This window comes from Lutra lutra, chromosome 4, assembly GCF_902655055.1.
Source record: "Lutra lutra chromosome 4, mLutLut1.2, whole genome shotgun sequence".
Taxonomy (NCBI): Eukaryota; Metazoa; Chordata; class Mammalia; order Carnivora; family Mustelidae; genus Lutra; species Lutra lutra.
This window is the reverse complement of record NC_062281.1, coordinates 168,714,917-168,738,364: the sequence shown is the minus strand read 5'-3', so window position 1 is coordinate 168,738,364 and position 23,448 is coordinate 168,714,917. Positions and strand designations below refer to the sequence as shown.

Below are 23,448 nucleotides of genomic sequence, written 5' to 3'. Positions count from 1 at the left end.
AGGGAAGGGCCCAGAACTGGGACAGGCTCGGGCCTCCCGGACACATTCCTCCGACTCACTGGGCGGCCATGGCAGCCACGGCCTCCAGGCTCCCGTAGCCACCGGCAGTGAAGCTGTCTTTGTAGCGGCCCAGGTCCAGGGCCTCCAGCCATGCACCCACGGAGCCGAAGGATGGGAAGGCAGAGAAGGCGCGGTCCGCCAGGGGGGTGGGGGGCCTGGGGGGCAGAGGAGTTATGGTCAGTCAACAGCAGACCTGGCCACCCTCCTGAGGAGAGGCTAGCTGAGAAAGGACAGGAGAAGGGGAGAGCAACCGAGCCCCAGGGCGGACCTGGCCCCACGGAGTATGAGACATCATCAGAACAGGGATGGGTTTCAAGATACGCAGGCAGGTAGGTAGAGAACGGGTTGCATCTGAGCCGCTAAAGGTACTGGGAGTATCTGGAACAGTCTTGGGGGGTAGGACACACCTAGGATGATTTGGTGGGTGACCTGTGTCATATTTGGGACAACTACAATACTCACTTCACTTATTTATTGCAACTACAGACCTGTTAGAACTATTTCCACACGCATTCACCCAGTCGGTGGTCATTTTACTGGGACGTGTGAGGCAAAACCCAGGACAAGTAGAGTGACTAAGATGGAGGACAACATCCATGAGTCTGAGGCAGGAGGAGTAGCAGATCTATCCAGGGCAACTGCGTGAGCAGTCCTACCTGGACAGGTGGGGTGGGACAGGTAGGGTGGGACAGGTAGGGGAGTAGTTGGGGGGCACAAGTGGGGTGGGACAGGTAAGGGTGGGACAGGTAGGGTGGGACAGGTGGCGTGGGATAGGTGGGAGGGACAGGTGGGGGGACAGGTGGGGTGAGACAGGTGGGGTGGGGCAAATGGGGGGACAGGTGGGGTGGGGGACAGTTGGAGGGACAGGTGTGAGGCAGGTGGGGCAGTTATGCTCGGGCCATGTTGGGAGGCCACTCGTGGCGAGGTGAGAGGTTGGCTGTATCTGGTGGTTGGGGTGGGTGGGTGGGAGTGTATCCAGGACACATGGGGCATCAGCTATACCTGGGAGAGTTGGTTGTGGCACACTTTGGAGGCTCTGGGTCCTGTACCATCTTGCTCAGGAGGCTGTGGATCTGGGAGAACCTGGGCCGCTCGCTAGGGTCCTTCTGCCAGCAGTCAAGCATCAGCCGGTGTAGGGGGACGGGGCAATTCCTGGGCGGGGGCAGCCGGAAGCCGTCCTCCACCGCCTTGATCACCTGGGCCATGGGGGCAAGGGGCAGATGGGAAGCTTTAAGTCCCTCCAGCACATGCACACAGCATCCCATCCCCAGGAGGATGTGACCAGGCAGGACAGAGAGCAAGGAGACAGTGAAGAGGGACCTAGGGCTGAGAGGTGAAGGGTCAATGGGCAGAGGTCAGGGAGTTGGGGCCTGAGTCACTCACGTCTTGGCCAGACATGTCCCAGTAGGGCCGCTCCCCAAAGGCCATCAGCTCCCACATGACGACACCGAAGCTCCACACGTCACTGGCAGAGCTGAAGTGTCCGAACTGAAGGGTCTCAGGGGCGGCCCACAGCGCTGGGCTCCGGCCACTCTGTGGACACACAAGCAGGTCAGGGACAGGAAGGGACTGGCCCAAGCACACCCAGGCCTCCCCACCCCATGGAGCCCAGATCCAGCCCCACCTGCTGTCCTCCCAGCAGCACCTCTCAGGAAGGCACATAATGATGCCCACACCGGTGCTTGCTTCGGCAGCACATATACTAAAAATGATGCCCACACCGGCATTCATTCAGGGCCAAGTGGGGGGGAGGGGCGGGACCGTAGGAATAGTGGCCCTGACCAGGCAGGGCAGAGGGCGGGAGTGGGTGATGGAAACCTGGTGTGGTCTGATGGGCAGGTCCGCCTGGGAGAAGGGAATCCTCACCATGGTGGTATAGACGGCCTCTGCTCGGTCTCGGGGACCCCGCCCAAAGCCAGAGATCTTGCAGATAAGGCCGCTGCTGACCAGCACACGGCGGGCCGCCAGGCCCCGGTGAACGTAGCCCATTTCCGATAGATACTTCATGGCTGACGCCAGCCCGGGCAACAGCCCCAACAGCTGCCTGGCCGCCAGCTGGCCTTCATGCCGCTGTGGGAGGAACACTCAGTTCTGGGGGCTGTGGGACCTCAGGGAAGTCACCTACCCATCTCTGGGTTTGCCCTGGGACCCACCAGGTAGGCCTGACCAAGGGGCCCCTTTTTAGGGAATGATGCCAAGTACAAGTCCCACCAAAGAGAAAAGTGAGGGATGAAGACTCACACGGTGAGCGGTACCCCCAGCCCGGGACCCAGGCCACTCACCCGCAGGAAGCCATCCAGGGCCCCGTGGCTCATGTACTCAGTGACAATCATCAAGGTGCTTCCTGTGCCCGGCAGGGGGACACACACGCTAAGTTGCCTGCTCCCCTCCGCGTGCACACATGCTCCCCCAACCCGGGCCCCAGCCTGGGCCGAGATGGCCAGAAAGAAGTTTCCCCAGCCGGGCCACCCTCCTGCATGACCCAGGACCCTCTATGCCAAAGAACAAAAGAGGGGGCGTAGGGAGGAGGACAATGACCAAGATCTAGGAGCTGTAATAAGTTCGCTAAGAAAAGTCACCCAAGGGGCGCCTGGGTGGCTCAGTAGGTTGAGCCTCTGCCTTCGGCTCAGGTCATGACCTCAGGGTCCTGGGATCGAGCCCCGCATCGGGCTCTCTGCTCAGCGGGGAGCCTGCTTCCCCCTCTCACTCTGCCTGCCTCTCTGTCTACTTGTGGTCTCTTTCTCTCTGTCAAATAAATAAATAAATCTTTAAAGAAAAAAACTCATTATGGACTTTAAAAAAAAAAAAAAATCACCCAAGGTCCAAGCCATCCACCCCCGACAGTGCCATGACAGGTCAGAAAGGTCATTCAAGGTCAAAAGGGCCTCCCTGAGTCAGTGAAAGAAAAGCTGAGGCTTTCTCTCCCTACCGGGCAGCTCAGGGGCTCCCTCCCATGGCTGGAGAAAGGGCCTGGGGACATAGGAGTACCCCACCTTCCACCCCGTTTTCACCCCCATAGCTGCAGAACACACGGCCCTACCTCGGGTGACCACACCCTCCAGCCTCACAATATGGCTGTGGTCGAACTGGCCCACGGTGAGGGCCTCAGCCAGGAAGCTGAGCCTCTGGGAGTCAGAGCAGCCGTCCCTGAGCATGTGCACGGCCACGGGGAGTTCCTGGCGGCCAGGGAGCTGCAGGCAGCCGAGGGACAGTTCCCCGAACCGCCCTGTGAGAAGAGAGCACCTCAGACAGTCCTCTGGGGGTCACCCCCTGGCCAACCCAGGCTCGGTGAGCAATGGAGAGAGCAGCTTCTGGATCACGGGCCATTTCTGGCCTGGGGCTCGGGGCTCCCGAGTTCAAATCACAGTAAACTGAGAATCAGCCACGTGACATGGGCTTCACAGTCCCCCCGACAAGGCAGTTCTCATGCCCATTTCATAGACAAGGAACATGTTCCAAGCAGGAGAGCCATGTGCCCTTGGTCACACAGCTGGTCAGCGACAGAGCCAGGACTAGAACTCAAGGGTGTGTCTGGTCCCCAAGTCTGTGAATGCTCCTCCCCACTGCCCTCTCCATGAAGGCTTGGGACTACACTCCCGCCAGGGGCAGTCTGCAGAGGCCAGTGGGGAAAGGGTTAGGGTGGGCAGGTCTCGGTGACCATGGGGTCGGGGAGAGGGCAGGAAGGCAGGATCACAAACCCCCTCCGCCATCCCCCTCCCTGGAACCTGGTGGGTAGAGGTCCCATCTGGGGTGGAGCTGGGGCCTCCTGGACAGGCTGGGACTGGGGTGAAGGCAGGGGCTCCAGAAATGGGGAAAGCCTGGGGGGCTGAAGCGGGGTAGGGAAGAGGGGGCTCTTGGGACAGACAAGGCTTCCCAGGGGCCCAGCTTGCCTGCTCCAAGGCTCCTCTCCAGGGTGACGGTTTTTGCATCCAACTCCTTGGCAAACAGATGAACAGCCTGCAGAGGGTCCCCACAGCTCTGGGGGTCTAGGAATGTGCGGCGTGTTGGGACTTTGACTGGAATGCAGAGAGAGACAGAAATGGGCCAGGGTTGGGGTTGGGGGGGAAGGGGTTCCATGGTCCGGGGGTGGGGGAGGGGGCGGGGTTATGAAGGACAGCAAGGAAGAGGGCTAAGCAGGGGCCAGGTGACTACTCACAGTGGAAATACAGCTCCTCCTCATCGTGGGCGTCCTGACCTCCTTTGCCATAGGGGCAGGGCCTGGGGAGGCACAGAGGCATTCTTGGATGGAGGCAGCCCCAGCCCCGCCCATCTCACCACACCCAGGGTAGCAGCTCCTTAACCCTTCAAAGCCAGGAAGATCTGAGCCCTGGGGAGGGACCTTCCCGTCCTGTTTTGAAAGATCCTCCCCACAGCTGACACAGAACCCTAACCCCAGACCTAACCCCTCATCCCCACACAGAACCCTAACCCCAGACCTAACCCCTCATCCCCATCCCCATTCCTAATTATTTTCACTTGGAGACGCAATGCACGTTCCTGCAACTCCAGAGGCACCCAAGTCCATACCCCTGACTTTGAACCCAAGCTGCCCTGAGGTGGGGCCTTGCTGACCCGGAGGAGAGCCCCTGGCACTGCTGAGCAGGTGAGACCATGACTCAAGCTGCCTTTTAGAAAGATCCTGCTGGGCTGCACCCACAGGAGCTGGCGGTGGTGCCTTGGGATGCAGGGGGAGCACAGAGCTGGAGAAAAGCAAGAGGACTCAAGTGACGTTTAGGTGACAGGACTGCTGGAAGGCAGAAAGGGGAAGGAGAAGGTAGGAATGACTTCTCATGTTCTGGATTGCCCAGCCTTGGACGGTGGTGCCATAGACCAGGACGGGGAGAGGAGAGGCTCGTGCTGAGCCGGTGGGAATCTGCAGAGCTCACGGGTTGAGCAGGGAGGGGTGCGGAGTAGGGAGTTAGAAATGAGGGGCGGATGGAGAAGACGTCTTCTTTAGGGAGCTGTGAGCACCGTCCAGGCAGAGGACAGAGCCTGGGAAATGGGACTGTGGACAAGTCTGAGCACCCCGACATTCAGAGACCGGGTAGAGAAGAAAGAGGCCACAGAGGAGATCACGAGTTAAAGGGAAGCAGAAGGAAAATCAGGGGTGACCATGGCACGAAGGAAGGAAAGAAAAAGTGGTACAGGGGAGAGTGATGGCATGGAGGCTCGGAGAAGGGGGCAGTTAGGGAGATGTTTCTATATGGATGGGAAAGGCAGCTGAAGTAGTCACGATGGTGGTTAGTAGCACGGGCTCTGGAACCTCATGCAGGAACTGGCTTCCCAGCTCCTGCACTTGGTAGCAGCAGGGCTGGGTGGGCTCGGATTTCTTTTTAATAAAATCGGGATAAAGACAGCCCCGCCCAATACAGCAGGATTGCACAGAGCTTACAAAGCACTCACTAAATGTCAGCTATTATGTGGGGCAGAGGGGGACGTTACAAATAGTAGGGCTCCTGAGATGGTGAGAAGGGGCGGGGTACACAACACAGCAGGATGGACTGGGAGGAAGGCACCTACTCTAGAGCAGAGGGAGGTGAGAGGATGGGGGCGGAGACAGGCAGGTGTGCAGACTTGGGGATGCACGAAGGAGCAGGTGCAGCAGACGTGGCCGAGGGGACAAGCCATAAGGACAGTGCACCTGCAGGGCGTAAGTGGAAGAGCCAGTCCGACACAGTATTTGGGGTGATGGCCAGCTCAATGGCAGGACACGGGAGAGGGAGGCGGAGGTGGAACGGAACAGAAGGTCCCTGGGACTGAGCAAGTCAAAGGACCAAGAAGCCAAGGGATGGGAGGTTATCCAAGGGTCACTGAAGTCACCCAGTGTGGTAACCGGACTTCCCATGAATGAGGGCAACATCCAGGAAAGGTGGGTGGAGAGGAAGGGAGCAAGGCCGAATGGATGGAGGAGGGGCAGAGAAACGGACACCCTCTGGTGAGAAGTGGGATGAGCCAGGGTGGGGTGGGGAGGGAGAGCGGAGGGGAGGAGAACCTGTAGAGGACAAGTACGGCAGGGACCCTGAGAGCGGTCAGCCCGTGCGGCTGGCTGGACAAGCCCATCAGCACCTGATGGGCAGCTTCTCCTTGTTTCTGTGCCCCTGGATTTTGAGCAGGTTTTGAGAGTGAGCCCTGGTTTACTCTACCTGCCCTTGCACATCTGTTCCGAGGTGCTCCTGGGCGGCTAACCCTGTCCTGCACAGCTCCTCCGCAGAGGTGTGCTCCTCACACCCCTAAGCTCCCAGCCAGGACAAGAGGCTCTCAGCTCTTGTCCAATCCTGTCCTATTTTCCTAACAGGTCCAGTGTGGGTGTCTAAGCACCAGAAAGGAGTTCACGACTCCCGTCCTGCCTCCCTTACCATCCTGGCCCAGGCAGAGGGGCTCCCAAACCCCCAGGCCAAGGCTCTCCCCTCACTTTCAGCGCTCCATTCAAGGCCAAGAAAACAGTGCCGTGTGAATGCTCCCTGCCCCTCCAGCCCACAGGCAGTTCCAGGATGCTGAGATGAGCTGGGAATGCAGCTCCCGGAGCAGCCATCACTCTCCTCTGCACCCCGCACCGCACCCCCCCAACCTGCCAGCCCATCACATGCAGACTTTCCACCCCTCAAGTCTGCTGACCTCAGCCCCAGCCTCATATCTCTGCGTGCAGCAGAGTGTGGCCCTGGGGAGAAGGCAGAAATACATGCTATGAGGTTTCTGCCGTGTGCAAAAGAATTGGAATCTTCTCTGAACCAAACTCAAGCTCCACATCCTTCCCCCTCCTCGCATTCCCTTTCTCTGCCCACTCTCCTGCAAACGTCCTCCTGCTGGGGTGGGGGTGGGGGGTTCTGGTGTTTGAGTTCCCCTCCCTGTCCTCCCCCCTCCCACACACAATTTCTGCCTTTCTTCCCCTTGCCTGTGTTAAAGGGCCTCAGGATCCCTTGCGGGCCAGGGCTGGGGGCCTCTGAGCGCCTCAGGAGAATCCTAATCACACTGGAGCAGCCGGGGCTTGATTCCATCCTCAGTGATGCCTTCTGACATTTAATGAGTTAAGGAGCTAAATCCCCTTCATCCCCCAGCGGCTGAGCCAGCTGCGGTGCCGGCTGCTGCCACAAGGAGCGGGAAGTGGGGGGAGGGGCTGTGAGCTCGCCAGCCCAGCCTCCGTCTACACAGCAAGATGTCTGCGTGCGCAGATCTGCACACATGCAAACGCAGGTACAGACAGAGGGACTGTGATGCACATGAGGGTGCCCAGGGACCCAACCCCCTGGGAGTCAGCCCGGCTGAGACCAGCCACCTACCTCCTCCACATGGCCAGCACGCTCATCACGGAGCCCAGGACGAGGAGGGCTGAGACGGTCACCACGGTGACGACCACCGCAGGGTTGTGGTCTCTGGACCCTGAGGCAGCTGGGGGGTAAAGCACACGGTTGAGGCAGGCAAAGGGCCTGCCCCATGCCCCAGGGCCGACCCCTGCCGCGCCCCCACAGCCGAGGGCCTGCAGCGGCACCTGGAGCTTCCTGCTCTCCCTGCAGTCCAGCTCTGTGAGAGAGAGGACCCCCCCAGGGGTCCAGACAGGCATGCCTGGGCCTCCCTTTGTGCCTTTCCGTTGGGCACTGACTTAATGGAGCTCTGCAGGGGGAAGAGCCTCTCCCTGCAGCTCCCCAGCCCCAACCAGACCGGCTGGCATCACAGTAAGGGAACACCGAATGCACGCTTACTCCATTCAAGATACTGTGCCACGTGCCTTAACTAAATGACACCGCTCACGGTCACAACCAGCCGGTAAGGTAGTGGTGTCTCCATTTTATAGCCGAGGAGACCGACACTGAGAAAAGTTGTGCAATCTGCCCAGGGTCCCACAACTAATACGTGGTGAACCTAAGATTCGAACCTGATTCCAAAAGCCTCTACTGTGAACTCTTTCCCCAAGAGAGGGGCCAGGAGGACCCCAGACTCCCAATCCCATCCATCCATCCATCCATCCATCCATCCATCTGTCCATCCCTCCACTCAACCTGTATGACAGGCTGCCACCAGCCCTCAGAAGACAGAGATGAATAAGTCAGAATCCCCGCCCCGGAAAGTGTACAGACCAGTGGGGGAGACAGAAACAGAATTCCAACTATAGAATGAAAACAGAAGCAGACAGCTGAGCAGAGACAGGCTCCTTTCCTCCTAAAGCCAGTGAGGAAGGCCTCACAGAAGAGCTGTGGCATCTGCACCGGGCCTTGGAGCTCGGGACAGTTTTGGTGCTGCTTGGGAGCACAAGCTGGGTCTGGAAAATGGCAAGCCATCCCGTGGGGCTGGGAAACAGACCGTGTGGGGGCTGAGAGGGGCCAGATGTGAAGCTGGATGGAAGTAGGAGGAAAAAGGGAAAGCGAGGGGGAGGTGGACAGCACCTGAAAGGCCTGGGATACCAGGCCAAGGAGCAGGGACTTCATCCTGAGGGTGACAGGGAACGATGGACAGAGATCCTGACTGAGGGGAAAGGGATGAAGGCATCTGTCGGGAGCAGGAATGGACAGGAAGTGCCTGAGAGAGGAGGCCTTTTGGGAAAACTACTTAGAGTGGGGGAGATGCCACACAGCCCCAGAGACTCAGCTGAGATTAGGTGAGGTGTGGGACACAGGACTCAGGCCGGCTCCCGGCTCCAGGCTCTGGGATGAGCAGGGCGGGTGCAGCACAGTGTCCAGGGAGTGGGGACCAACACGGCTGGAGAGCATTTCCCCGGGGAGGATCCGCATTGGCCGGGGCGACATGGGGCCAGGAGGGGCTCCCAGCCTCGGAGATGAGGTCAGATCTCCAGGCTGTAAGGAGGATGCACAGTCAAGTGACAAGAGACAGAGGAGGAAAAGAGAGTTAGAGGACAACAAGGCCAAGGTCAATGAGGGGATTTTAGAGCCCATGGTTCCAGAGGTGGGAACAGGACCCAGGGTCTGGCCGGGACAGAGGCGGGCAGAGTTGCTGAGAAGTGTCTGAAATGAGATGTCCACGTGGACACGGAAACGGAGACGGGGTGATGGTGCCAGGTGGCCTCCGAGATGTGCCCATCTGGATTCCCCACCAACTGGTATTCAGTCCCCTTGAGCGTGGGCTGGACATAGGGGCTCATAGGGACTCATTTCTAATGAAGAGAATGCCTCCAAAGGGGCGGGATGTCACAGACAGGAGCCTGTGGCTTGTCCTGGGCACCTTCTCTCTCTCTCACTCACAGTCTCCAAAAGAATCGCGTTCCTGGGTGACGAGGAGCTCTAGGGAGAAGCCCAAGAGGCAGGGTACCCCATGCCTCCGGCAAAGAGCCGGCGAGAACCTGAGCCTTGAGGGACCACAGCCGGGAGGGACCCTGAGCCCGTGGCACCTAGTTAAGCAGCACCCAGGTGCCTGACCCACAAAACCCATGAGAGAACAAGTGTTGGCTGTTCACAGCTACTTGCTTTGGGGTAATCTGTTACAAGCAATGGGTAGCTGATACGGGGTCCTTCGTCGTGCTCCTGAGTCAGGGTCACAGCTCAGCGGAAGGAGTGCTCCGCAGACTGGGAGACCAATTCCCCCAGAGCCTGGGCAACAGCCAAGGAGGCCAGGGGACCAAGCAGGGTCTACTCACTGAGAAGCACCAAATGAACAGAAATCATCGGCCCATCCCAGCTCCCGCCTCCACTGCACTCACTCCAGCCAAACCGGTGAGCCTTTGTTCCGATGGATCCGTCTACCCCACGTGCCTTCCCTGCCCATCCCCACACATTCAAATGCTCCCCAGCTTTCAACACAGAGCTCTAATCTCCTCCTGCCAGCACCTGGCCGGGGCCTGGCACAGACAGGCATTCAAGCAGGAAGTGCTGTCTCTCTTCCCAGAACCCAAACTCCCTCCACATTTTATCTCCACCTGCCTTTGGGCTCCGAGCTCTTCCTATCTTGGATTAGACTCGTGTAGCAGGTTGGAAAGAATTATTATCTTGACAGCTGGTGTCAGAACGCCTCTTAGGGGGAACTGCCTTTGTCCAGGAAAATACTTTTCATGAACTGCTCAGGGTAGATAGAGGTGAGACCCCGAGGGCAGGGTTAGCAGCAGGCAAAACCGCCCAAGCCACAGCTAAGCTGCTCCTCTCTCATCATGAAAGGGACTTTGGGGGTGGGGCGGGGGAGAGGAGCCAGGGGAGGGAGGGGAAGGGAGGAAGCCGATAGCAGAATACCACGATGGGGGTGGGGTGGGCGGGGACAAGCCAGTGTTGTTCTAGAATCAGGGTATCTGATGTTCAGCTTTTGTTTTGTTTTGTTGTTTTGTCTTGATAACAACTTTGTTGGAGAAATGGTTCACATACCATACAATTCCCCCCAACACCAGAACGTGCACAGTTCGCCCTGTTTTGTTTTGTTTATTGCTGTGGTGCAACTCCTCTGTGTCCCCAAGCTTCAGTGAAGTGTGCTTCTCACTCTAAGGCTGAGTGGGGAAAGGGACGGCATCCCATCCCACGTTTGAGTCTCCATCAGGACAGAGAGAAGGAAGCAGAATGGGAAAGAATTTACCCATCGGAGCAAGGAGTGTCCGCGAGACAACAGCTCCTCCCAAGAAAAATGGCAAGAATCTTGGAGAGGGCACGGGATGTTTCTACAAGACACAGGAGGTCCTGGGAGGCTGGGAGACCCCAGCTGAGACGTGGCTTATGGTTCTTCATGAGCCCCTCCCGTGAGCTCCCCCAGGACAGGCCCCCCATTTAATTCATGTCACTGAATAGGCCCTCGGTGGTGGATTCCAAATTCATAAATTATTTAGGTTGTAATTAAACTGTTCTGCAGGTTCCCTTAATTGCACGGATAACCACCCCCTCCCCAGTTGGTCTCCCTACTCAACCCTTCCCTGCATACACATCACTTACCCTCCCCTGGGGTCTGCACTTCAATGGAGGGATTGAAACTCTGGGTCTCCCAGGAGGGTCCTGGGGAAGCCGCCCGGATCTGAAAGACGTAGCGGGTAGCCGGCTTCAGGTTGGTGACAGTGACCGCAGGTGCCCCTGTCTTCACCGTGGAGTAAGTCTGCTCACTCTGACCCTGAGGAAGGACCAAGAAATAAGGCCCAGATCCAGCACCAGACCTGAGCAACTTGAAGAATGAGGGGCAAGGAGTAGGGGGCTGGAGAAGTACCCTGAGGTGAGCATGGACCGGGTGGGAAAGCCCGACTGGGACCATGTGGGGAGAGCCCTGAAGGCTTCTTCCACAGGCTCTCCAACCCCTCTCTGCACCCAAGTTCCCTCCTACACTCAGTGGTACTTCCGGCTAAGAACAGTAAGAGAAACTTTAGAGAAGACGCTAGATCCCCCTTCTTGGGGACGGACATCAGGGCCTGATGGTCCCAAGGGTGAGCTGGGGCTGATGCCTCAGAGGAATGATCCCTGACACCTGCCTGGCCCCTGTCAGCTCACAAAGTTTTTCCTTCTCTCTGTCATCTGGTTTTCATGATGTCCTGCAAGGCATGGATTCACAGACAAGGAATCGAGCACAGAGGGGTGGAGAGACTCGCCTGAGGCTGGACAGCGGGGACAGTGGCAGCTATCATGGAGTGAGGGCTGGCTCACTGCCAGCTGCTGTGCTAGACCCTTTCAGAGGCCTCGCTACCTACAGTGCTCGCAGTAGCATTTCATTCTTTTATAGGTGATGGTCACATCAAGGAAGGATCAGAACGACACCGTCTTGATTCCTTCGGGCCCCGTGCTTTATCTCTATGTCATACTGCTCCCCAGCATGTCTGATAATGGCATGTACTGGAGATGTGGCCATTGTTTCATCTCTGCCCACCCTCCCACCTTATTAGAGCCCCAGTCATGCCCACAGCTGATTATCATGTAGCCCTGTTCTTTGGTCATGGTATTCAGGAATGGGGCAGACTCTGACCCAAACTGGGCCAATTGGAATCTCTCTTCCAGGTATCTGAACGACCCAGGGAAAGGCAGCGAGACTGGAAGGGCAGGGCAGGGCGGGGCAGCCATCAGATGCCCTGAGTAAGCCCCTGAGCAGGGGATGAGGGACTGGTGTGCACAGATATGGGCAGATGAGCAGCACCATGCCTCCAGGACTTGGATCTGCGATGCCCCTAAAGGCTTTCAAACCGAGCTCCTTTTGCACAGGCTCCTCTTTTCAAGGGTTTCAGTTCCCTGCAAATTCATACCCCCTTGGGGTCTGGAGCACCCACCCAGTTCAGCTTCGGGACTCTGTCTCTTATGATCTGACCCCCTGGGGTGTCAGTTCACTGAGCCCTCTGTGAGCAGTGACTGCGTGCCCAGCTCCTTCCACGTGTCCTCCTCTGCTGTCTCCTAACCTCAGGGCTCTTCAGAGCTCTGTCTCCACTGCTCTTTTCACTCTCATGGTCCTTCTTGGCCTTCCCTTCCAGTCCCTGGCTTCGATCAGCTCCCAGCCCTATGCTGAAAGTCCCCACCTCTCTTTTTCCAGGACAGGCCTCTCCCTTGAGCGTCCAGACCCCCAAACCCGCCTGGATGTACCAGGGACTCCCTGGACGTTGCATGGACCAACCCAAGCTCACCCTCTTAGCCCAGACCTGGTCCTCCTCCTCCGTAGGTGGCTCCCCATCCCCTAGATCACCTAGCAGTGACTCAGGAGCCCCTCCTCTTCTGTGTTCACTCCCCACCCCCCACCCCCGACCCACAGCTCTCAGTAGACTTCCAGTATCCAAAAACTATTATCTGATTCAGCCAAGAAGTCCCTCGAGTCACTAAGGGGTGAGTGAAGTTCTGACATGACATGCTGAAGATGAAAGCAAGGTTTCGCTTGAATGAATAAAATTTGCACCAAGGTGAGAAACATTTTAACAGCAGATTACAGATCACATTTAAAGACAATGCATTTATGGGGAAAAGAGATAGTGGACTGGGACATCTCTCCATTTGTCAAGTCAAGGTTGAACTGCAACCATAGATAGACAACAGATACGAGCAGTCAGCAAAAATTGGCAAAAACCTCCTATACGGATCATTCAGCTAGATGCAGTTTACAATAAGGACACTGTATATCTTTTCTTCTTATTTGTAAACCATGCGTTACACATCTCGTATGTCAGTAAATCTGTAACAATAATTCATCCATCCAGGCATTGCTCGGGAGAGCAGGCAGTTAAATATTAGGAGCACCCAAGTTCCAGCGGACCACTTGACCTAGGTCAGACATTTTGTAATTTGTTTCAAAATTTACAAATTTTGAAACAGTATGGTATTTCTGCATTCTTTTTCTTAAAAGGGGCTGCAAATTTTATGTCTGGTCTGGCCACAGCAAGATCTGGATCAGCCCCCAGGGAACGCTCTGAGTCAACTGTAAACACCAGGCAAAAGCGGCGACAATGGAGCTGATGACTGGTGAGGAAGCAGAGAGCGGGGACAGCGGAGGAGCCCTGGGGTCCAGGCACAGAGTGGAGGGAACAGGAAGGAACTCAGGCCTTAGAAGGTCGGTGGATATGTTCACGAAGAAAGTAAGGAGGACTTCTGCGGCGAGATGGTAGAAAAGGAAGCAGCTGCATGGAGACAGACCACTGCCCCAGCACCCAGCCCCAGGTGCCGCCCATACCGCGTCTCACCTTCTCGTAGTACCGGATCTCGTACTCCGTGCCATTGGCCCCCGGAGCTCCGACGGGGATGGGCTCCCGCCACGACAGAGACACACTCTGGGGCTCCACTCGGTCCCTGCGGATCTCATCCTCCTCCCAGGGCGCTGAAAGTAAGTAACGCGGGGCTCTTCACCGGATCCCACAGTGGGACAGGGCCGGCTGGAAGGGCGGGGCATGCAGGGAGAGGGGCGGGGCGGAGCATGCAGGGAGTGGGGCGGGGCCAGGGGCGGGGCGAGGCCAGAGGCTCCTAAGGGGCGGGGCCTGAGCTGTGGAGTCCTGAGACCCGAGGGCTGAGACCCGAGGGAAGAGAGACCACTCTCACCCCGCAGCTCTCTGCTTCTCCTGTCTCTGCGGCGGGGAAAAGCCAAGCCACCTGCTTCTTCCCCACCCCCTGCCCTCCAGCTGCCCTAGTGGTGGCTGGTTCTAATCCCCCAGGTTCTTTCTACACACTCTGTGGTTTGGAGACAAAAAGCATAGGAGCCTGGGTGGCTCAGTGGGTTAAGTCTCTGCCTTCAGCTGGGGTCATGATCTTGGGGTCCTGGGATCGAGCCCTGCATCTGGCTCTCTGCTCAGTGGGGAGCCTGCTTCCCTCTCTCTCTCTGCCTGCCTTTCTGCCTGCTTGTGATCTCTGTCAAATAGATAAATAAAACATTTTTTAAAAAAATTTTAAAAAAAAGGAAAGTAGGAAAACAACCTACTTTGCTATTCTAACGGTCTGGTTAAGAGGCAATACACTGGACGCACTAGACGCACCGCAGGAAACTACCTTATCCTAATAAAGACCATGTATGAAAAGCCACAGCGGGCATGCTCAAAGGTGGAAAACTGATAGCCTTCCCTTGAAGAACAAGCCCAAGGCAAGGATGTCCACGCTTGCCACTTCTGTTTAACATAGTACCAAAGTCCTAGCCAGAGAGCTTAGGCAAGAGAAAGAAATAAAAGGCACTGAGACTGGAAAGAAAGAGGTAAAATTATTTCACTCCGCACGTGACATATACATAGAAAATCCTAAAAATTCCACACAAACACCGTTAGAACTGATAAACAAAGACGGCAAAGATGCAATAAATAAAGTCAACACGCAAGTGTGTAAACCTGGCGATTCACAGACCTGTAACCCTGGGGCTAATAATACATTATATGTTAATAAAAAAAAAAGAAAGAAAGAAAGTCAACACGCAAAAATCAGCCGTGTTTCCACACACTAACAACGGACAATCAGAACAGGAAATGAAGAAAACAATCCCATTTACAATTGTAGCAAAAAGAATACAATACTTAGAAATAAAGTTAACAAAAAATGAGAAAACATTGCTGATAGAGATTAAAGAAGACACGAATAAATGGAAAGACATTGTGTTTATAGAGTGGAACACTTAATATGGTTACAATGTCCGTGCTACCCAAAGTGACCTACAAGTTCAACTCAATTCCCATCAAAATCCCAAAGATGTTCTTTGCAGAAACAGAAAAAGAAATCCTAAAATTCATATGGAAAATCAAAGAACCAGGAATAGCAAGATAATCTTGAAAAAGAAAAAGAAAAACAAGGCTAGAAGCCTCACACTTTTTGACGTCAAAAACATTACAGGGGCACCTGGGTGGCTCAGTGTGTTAAGCCTCTGCCTTTGGCTCAGGTCATGATCTCAGGGTCCTGGGATCAAGCCCCGCATCGCATCGCATCGCATCGGGCTTTCTGCTCAGCAGGGAGCCTGCTTCCCCCTCACTTTCTGCCTGCCTCTCTGCCTACTTGTGATCTCTGCCTGTCAAATAAATAAATAAAATCTTTTAAAAAAATTACAAAGCCACCATAATCAAAACAGTTTGATACTGGTATGAAAACAGAAATACAGACCAACTGAACAGAATAGAGAGCCCAGAAATAAACCCTCTCATATGCCAAATGATTTTGGACAAGAGTGCCAAGCCAACACAATGGAGAAAGAACAGTCTTTTCAACAAACAGTGCTGGGAAAACTGATTATCCACATGCAAAATAATGAAGTTGGGCCCTTACCTTATACCACATACAAAATCTAACATGAAATAAATTATAGACCTAAATGTAAGACCTGAAACTATAAAATTCCTGGAAGAAAACATAGAGGAGGGGTGCCTAGGTGGCTCAGTCTGACTCTTACTTGTTTTTTAAGATTTATTTATTTATTTTAGTGGGGGGGGGCACAGGAGGAAGGGCAGAGGATGAGGGAGGGAGAGAGGAGAGACTCCTAAGCAGACTCCCTGCTGAACATAGAGCCCAATGAAAGGCTCTATGTCACAACCCTGAGATCATGACCTGAGGTGAAATCAACTGTGTCCAGGTGTCCTTGTGTCCAACTCTTTGATTTCAGCTCAGGTCTTGATCTCAGGGTCGTGAGTTTGAGTTTGTGAGTTTGAGGCCCGCATCCATGTCTAGCATGGAGCCTACTTGAAATAATAAAAATATATTTAAGGGATACTTGGGTGGCTCAGTTGGTTAAGCATTTGACCCTTGATTTCAGCTCAGGTCAAGATCTCAGGGTCATGAGATCGAGCCCCACAACAGGCTCTGCACTTAGCCGGGAATCTGCTTGGGATTCTCTCTCTCCCTCCCTCACCCTTTGTCCCTCCCCTCTCAAGTAATAAATTTTAAAAATATATTTTATTTTATTTTTTAAGATTTTATTTATTTATTTGACAGACAGAGATCACAAGTAGGCAGAGAGGCAGGCAGAGAGAGAGGGGGGAAGCAGGCTCCCCGATAAGCAGAGAGCCTGACACAGGGCTCGATCCCAGGACCTTGGGATCATGACCTGAGCCAAAGGCAGAGGCTCTGGCCCACTGAGCCACTTGGGCACCCCTAAAAATATATTTTAAAAAAGAAAGAAAATACATAGAAAAGCTTCCTGCCGTTGGACTTGGAAATGATTTCTTGGATATGACACCAAAAGCACAGGACACAAAAGCAAAAATGGACAAATGGGACCACATCAAACTTAAAAACATCTCCACAGTAAAGGAAACCATCAACGAAATGAAAGGCAACCTATGAAATGGGAGAAAATATTTGCTAACCACATATCTGATAGGGAGTTAATATCTAAAATATATAAAGAACTCCTACAACTCAACAAAAGCCCCCACAAATAACCCAATTTAAAAATAGGTAGAGAAACATGGGTACCTGGGGTGGCTTAGTTGGTTAAGTGTCTGCGTTCGGCTTATGTCACGATCACAGGGTGCTGGGATGGAGCCCTATATCTGTCTCCCTGCTCAGTGGGGAGTCTGCTTCTCCCTCTCCCTCTCCCTCTGCCCCACTGCTAGTATGTATCCCAAGAAAATGAAATCACTATCTTGAAGAGATATCTGCACTCTCGTGTCCACTGCAGTATCATTCACAATAGCCAGAATATGGAAATTACTTCAGTATCTGTTGATGGATGAATGAATAAAGAAAAGAAAATGATATATATAAAGGAATGCTATTCAGCCATAAAAAAGAAAGAAATCTTGTCATCATTGAGAAAATGGATGAACCTTGAGGGTATTAAGTGAAATAAGAAAGACAAAGACAAATGTTGTACGTTTTCACTTATATGTGGAATCTGAAAAAGCCAAACTCATAGAAACAAAGAGTAGACTGGTGGTTGCCAAGGGCTAGGGGCTGGGGGAAATGGGAGAAGTTGGTCAAAGGATACAAACTTCTAGTTAGAAGCTGAAAAAGTTCTAGGGATCTAATATACAGCAGGGTGACTCTAGCCAACAATACTGTTTTGTATCCTTCAGAATTGGTAAGAGAGATCTTAAGTGATCTTATCACACACACTCACAAGGTAACTCTGTGGGGTCACAGATGTATCATGGTAATCATTCTACAATATATACATATACCAAACTATCACAATGGAACCTTAAACTTACACAAGTTGCATATCAATTATATCTCAATAAAGCTGGAGGGGAAGAAAAGAAAATGTGATATAGACATACAATGGAATATCATTCAGCAAAAAAAAAAAAAAGGAAATCCTATCACAGGCTATGACATGAATGAACTTGACACCAAGTGAAATAAGTCAGTCACAAAAAGACAAATACTACATGATTCCAGTTATATGAGGCATCTAAAGTCTTCAAGCTTAGAAACAGAAAGCAGAATGGAGGGGAAGAGGGCAAGGAGCAGTTTTCGTTCAGTGGGTACAGGGTATGAGTTTTGCAAGATGAAAGCATTCAGAGATCTGTTGCACAAGGATGTGCCTATAGTTAACACTACTGCATACCATGCACTTAAAAATGGTAAAGATGGTAAATTTTATATGCTTTTTTCCCCCTACAATAAAAAAGTATTGATGCCCAGGTCACACAACCCAAAACAATGAAATCATCTTTGTAGAGTGGGACTCAGGCATTGGTATCTTTTTCTTTTTTTTAATCTTCTCGGTGATTCCAATGTGCAGACAATTTTGAGAACCATGAGTCTAGATCATGTTGAATAGACAGTACTGAATTTAAAGAAAAAAGTTGTAATAATGCCTGATCTGAGGCAGGGACCACCAAGTTACTGGGAGGCAAGATCATGGCCTCACTTTAGGTGTGTTGAGCAGAGGGGTTTCCAAGAGAAGATACCGGACAGGCAGCTGGATAGGTGGTTTCGGGGCTCACAGAAGTCATCTGGGAATGAGACGGAGATCCAAGAGCCATCAGAGAAAGAGAAAGAAAAGCACTTAGGAAACAAGCATGTAATTCAAGAGGCACATAAAGGAAGAGGGAGGAGCTCAAAAATGAGGATCCAGAAAGGTAGCAGGAAAATCAGGAGCAAATAAGATCCCAGAAGCCCAGGGAAAAGAGCATTTAAGAAGGTTCCCTTCTGACTCTTCCGGTCATGAGCTATTGGTCCATGAGCAAGAGCCTCCATTTCCTCACATGCAGAATAGGAAGAATGAGGACCTCATTAGGCTGGCTGTGAGAATTTTATGAAGTCATGAAGACCTTAGCACAATACCTGACACAGAGGCCGCCTGGGTGGCTCAGTTGGTTAGGCGACTGTGTTCGGCTCAGATCATGAACCTGGAATCCCAGGTTCGAGTCCCGCGTGGGGCTGGCTCCCAGCTCTGCAAGGAGTCTGCTTCTCCCTCTGACCTCCTCCCCTCTCACCTCTCATGCTCTCACTCACTCTCTCTCTCAAGTAAATAAATAAAATCTTCAAAAAAAAAAAAAAAAAAACAAGAACGACAATACCCGACACAGAGCACGCATGCTGCACAAGCTAACCGACAAGAGGAACCTGTGGGTGGCGGGCGGCAGTGTCGTATGCTGAGAAGAGACGAGGTAAGACCGCCATTCAAAGTGCCCTCTGGCTTTAACGATGTGGAGGGTCTTGGTGACTGCAGGGGACTGAGGGAAGCAGATACCAGGGGGAAGGGGCCAAGGAAGGAGAGACAGGATGTATGTAACTCACTCTATAAAAATGCATGAACATGGCTTCTAGTTCTAAATGGCAACCATCTAGCAGTCCCCACCTCCCATCTCTCCCAAATTCTAACTCAAACATAAAGGTACAGAAAGAGTCGAAAACCCAAAACATCACCATAACCTAGTCTTAACGGCTGATTTCCAGAATGGGGGAGGCGGGTGGAGGGGCATAGCTCCACCTGGGAGAAAAGCAGTGGAACTAGAATGAAAGTGCAATTGTAGTGGACCCCCAGGTTATGCTGCCCACAGAGTGACCCTGCCTCCCAACCTAAAAATAACTTGAAAGATCTTTTATTCCTCCTCCCACTGTCTGACCCTTAAAAAAGGCAAGGTCTTTGTCAACTGGACAATGCACAGCCATCACTCTCCCGCATAGTTGCTCCAGAGGAAAAGTGTTCTTCCCTATCTCCAGGAGTGCCTCTCAGCGTCAATCTACTTGGAGATGGTAGCTCACAGAGAAGACATGGGTTCAAGAGGGGAGGAGTGAGGAAGCATCTGAGGAGGAGACACAGCCCCCTGCAGATACAGACAGACAGCACAGATAGGAAGAGGCTAGGAATGTCAGTTTTTGGAACTACGTTTGTTGAAAGCATCAGAGGGCCAGGATACAGAGGTAGGAGAAGGTTCCATTTCAACCCCACGAGATATGTTAGATGAAAGCCTGATAAATCCTGAGAATGGAGCTGAAAACCGAGCCCAGGCACCTGCTCTCCCGCTGCAGATCACTGAGGAAATTTGGCCAGCGTCCAAGCAGGACCAAGAGCACGGCAGATGCTGCTGGAAAACCATTCAACAGCCATGTCCCCCTTCCTTTCCTATGGAGTCCAACCTTTGATTCAGGGTATTACTGTCTCCCCCCATGGCACTCAGGTGAATTCTGATTGTTCTAAGATATCTGTGCAAACTTATTTTCTAGGCCATTGATTGGGGTCGGGCTTGTAATCCAGTTCTGGCCAACACGAGAGAAATCAGCTAAAGGGAGGATGGATTCTGGGAAAGGTTTCTTGCTCTTAAATGACAACTACAAGGAAGAAACAGTTCTTCTTCTGCTCTGAATGGTAAGGATGCGATGTCCGGAGCTGCTGCATCCAACTTGCCACCATGAGGGAGTCAGCCCAATGTGATAAGGAAGGCGTATAGAAAGACAGAAGGTACCTGGGTCCTTGAGGACCCTGGAGAACTGCTGAAGTAACCATGCTCTACCTCCACCTGCAGGTAAGTTGAGGAAGCATTTTTAGGGGGCACCCGGGTGGCTCAGTCACTTAAGTGTTTAACTCTTGATTTTGGCTCAGGGTCATGAGCTCAAGCCCCATGTGGGGCCCTGTGCTTAGCACAGAATCTGCCTGGGATTCTCTCTCTCTCTCCCTATGCCCCTCCCCCTGTTCTCTCTCTCTCTCTCGATAAATAAATAAAATCTTTTAAGAAATCATTTTTAGGTGAACACCAGCTGGATTGAGATTTATTGTTACTTATACCTGAAAGCCTTACAAATTAACCCAGGGGACAAGTCGCACATTGGGCTTTTTTGGCAGACGCTAGTTATCTCCTTGTTCAAGAACAAGGAAACAGAAAACACCAAGAAATCGAGCTTGTGAAGAAAACCTTTCAGACTAAATGAACAGTAAAATTATTCTGAAGCTCCAGGAGGAGCAGCTTCTTCCGAGGGATTTAGTGTGACCGAGAAACAAGTGAGTGTCTGGCATCTGCAAGGAGAGGAGAGAAAACATGGCCTCCTGAAAATGGGAGCAGAAGGCCATGAAGGGACAACAGGCAGAGAAAAAAAAAAGATGGGGGTTGGGTACAAGCAGAGAGGGTGAGCGAGGCCTGTGGGGAAACCACAGATGCATTAGCAAAACCGAAATATTTAAAAGAAAAGGTCCTGCAAACATAAGGAATTTTGACCAAATCACACGCAGGGTGGGAACATCAGGTAGACAAGAAGAAGGCAGTAGAAATGAAGAGTAAGTTTACTTGATTCATGGAGACCCTGAGAGCAAGCATGCGGCATGGAAATGATAGACATCGCCTTCAAGGAGCCAGGAAGCAATTAAAATGTTGACCCTACCTTTCACAACCAAGAAAACCTCAGTGGTGACTTTAAAAAGGAAAACGTGTACAAACCTCTTTCTCTAAGCAGTAAAATCAGTAACAAAAACAAAAAGCAAATCATCCAGAAATTGAAACACATTCTCTAAAATAAATTCAGGCAAAACAGCACTACAAGAACAAAACCATAGGTCTAAATTTTCATGACCATGAACCAGGTATTGGTTTCTTAGATAGGAACCATAGGAAACCCAAGATTTCACTAAAACATAAAATTCGGAGCTTCAAAAGACACGACTCAAGGTGAGAGACCCAGGTCAGGTCATGAACCCAGGGTCCCGGGATAGAGTCCCGTGTTGGGCTCCCAGCTCAGCAGCAATATTTTTTAAAGATTTTATTTATGTATTTGAGAAAGAGAGACTGACATAGGGAGAGAGAGCACAGCTGGGAGGAGAGGGAGAAGGAAGCTCCCTGCTGAGCAGGGAGCCTGATGCAGTACTCAGTCCCAGGACCCTGGAGTCATGACCTGAGCCAAAGGCAGACGCTTCACTGACTGAGCCACCCAGGCGCCCCTAAATAAAATCTTTTTCCAAAAAATACCATGTTGCATTTTTGGAAATTGTTAAGAGAGTAGAACCTAAAAGTTCTCATCACAAGAAAAAAAATGTCTAACTATGTGTTGTGATGGACATTAACTAGACTTCCTACAGTGATCATTGCACAACATATACAAATAAAAAATCATGATGTCGCACCCCACATGAATATTATTTGTCAATTATATCTCAATTTTTTAAGAAAGTGACTGGTAATCCACAGAGTAGGGGAAAAGTTTTGTTAAGTCCTATATCTGGTCAGGGTTATTATGCGTTGAATTGTGTCCCCCAAAAAGAATGTTGAAGTCCCAGCCCCTCTAGAATGTGACTTCCTCTGGAACTAGGGTCTTCCCAATGGTAATCAAGTTCCCATGAGGTCACTCAAGTGGGCCCTCATCCACTATGAATGATGTCCTTTGGGAAAGGAGAAATTTGGACACAGAGGCAGACCCTCACAGAGGGGAGACAAGACGAAGACACTCAGGGAGAAGAGGTCACGTGACTGGAACGTGCATCTACGTGTCAACGAGGAACAGGGACTGGCAGCAAACCCAGGAGCCTGGAAGCAAGTAGGGATCCTCCCCCAGAGCAGCCGGAGCACTCAAGTCTCCGCAGCTGCTTTGAGTGCAGACTTCCCGCTTCTGGGAGCGAGACAACACATTGCTTTGGTTTTAAGCCATCTAATGTTTGGTACTTGGTTACAGCAGTCTTAGAAAACTAGAAAGGCCTTAGAAAACTCAGAAAAATGCAAAGACCTCATATCCAGAATACATAGATTTTTAAAAAAGAGAGAGAGCTCATAACTCAAAGACAAAAAGAAAATCCAGCCCATGAAAAGACATTCAAGGTCACTAGTCAGGAGATGCAAACCCAAACCACAAGGAGATACCGCTTCACACCCACGAGGATGGCTGCAACCAACAAAGACAGAAACCGGTTTCGAGGGCCAGGTGGAGAGACTGGAAACCTTGTGCCCCTCCCCCGCAGGAACGTGGGGTGGGGCCGCCGCTTTGGAAGACTGCGCCCCTTCCACGGAAAGTCCATCGGTTCCTCGAAAAGATGAAAAGCCACTGAATGTTTTCGTCGGCTCAGGCTGCCATAACCAGACACAACAGACTCCATGGCACAAACAACAAAAATGGATTTTTTTTCACAGTTCTAGAGGCTAGAACTCCCAGCTCGAGAGGTTTACAGATTCGTACCCTTAGTATTCAGGTAAGGATTCTCTTCCTGACTTACAGACAGCTGTTTCTGGCTGTGTCCTGTCTTGGCCTTCCTTTTGCGTAGGCACAGGGAGAACATAGGAGTTCTGGTTTCTCTTCCCTTTCTGGAAGGACGCCAGTCCTCTGGGCTTAGGGCCCCACCCTTATGCTCTCATTAACCTTACTTCCTTAAAGGCCCTGTCTCCAAAGACAATCACACTGGGGTTAGGGCTTCAGCCTACAAATTTAGGGGAGATACAATTCAGTCTATAACTTCATAGGACCTAGCAATTCCACTCCTACGTTTACACTCAAGAAAACTGAAAACATGTTTTTGCAAAACTGTGTACATGACTATTCATAGCAGCATTAGTCAAAATAGCCAAAAAGTAGAAAAACTGCCCATAAACTGATAAACAGATAAACAAAATTGTGGTATGCAATGGAATATTACTCACCCATATAAGGGAATGAGGTGGTGATACACATTACAACATGGACAAACCTT

At 52.1% G+C, this 23,448-nt stretch overlaps 1 protein-coding gene across 1 annotated transcript in view; it reads right to left on the bottom strand.

The window, feature by feature from the left end:
- The window catches only part of EPHA10 (EPH receptor A10), a 39,785-nt gene that overhangs the window by 2,563 nt on the left and 13,774 nt on the right, over positions 1–23,448 (bottom strand). Inside the window, exons 6-16 of the mRNA XM_047726454.1 lie at positions 13,616–13,749; positions 10,914–11,085; positions 7,338–7,446; positions 4,217–4,278; positions 3,951–4,076; positions 3,101–3,286; positions 2,343–2,404; positions 1,927–2,130; positions 1,444–1,593; positions 1,063–1,256; positions 60–215 (exon numbers count right to left, since the gene is read on the bottom strand). Of these exons, the coding sequence (XP_047582410.1) occupies positions 60–215; positions 1,063–1,256; positions 1,444–1,593; positions 1,927–2,130; positions 2,343–2,404; positions 3,101–3,286; positions 3,951–4,076; positions 4,217–4,278; positions 7,338–7,446; positions 10,914–11,085; positions 13,616–13,749 (1,555 nt within the window). The remainder of the gene's footprint in view (positions 1–59; positions 216–1,062; positions 1,257–1,443; positions 1,594–1,926; positions 2,131–2,342; positions 2,405–3,100; positions 3,287–3,950; positions 4,077–4,216; positions 4,279–7,337; positions 7,447–10,913; positions 11,086–13,615; positions 13,750–23,448) is intronic.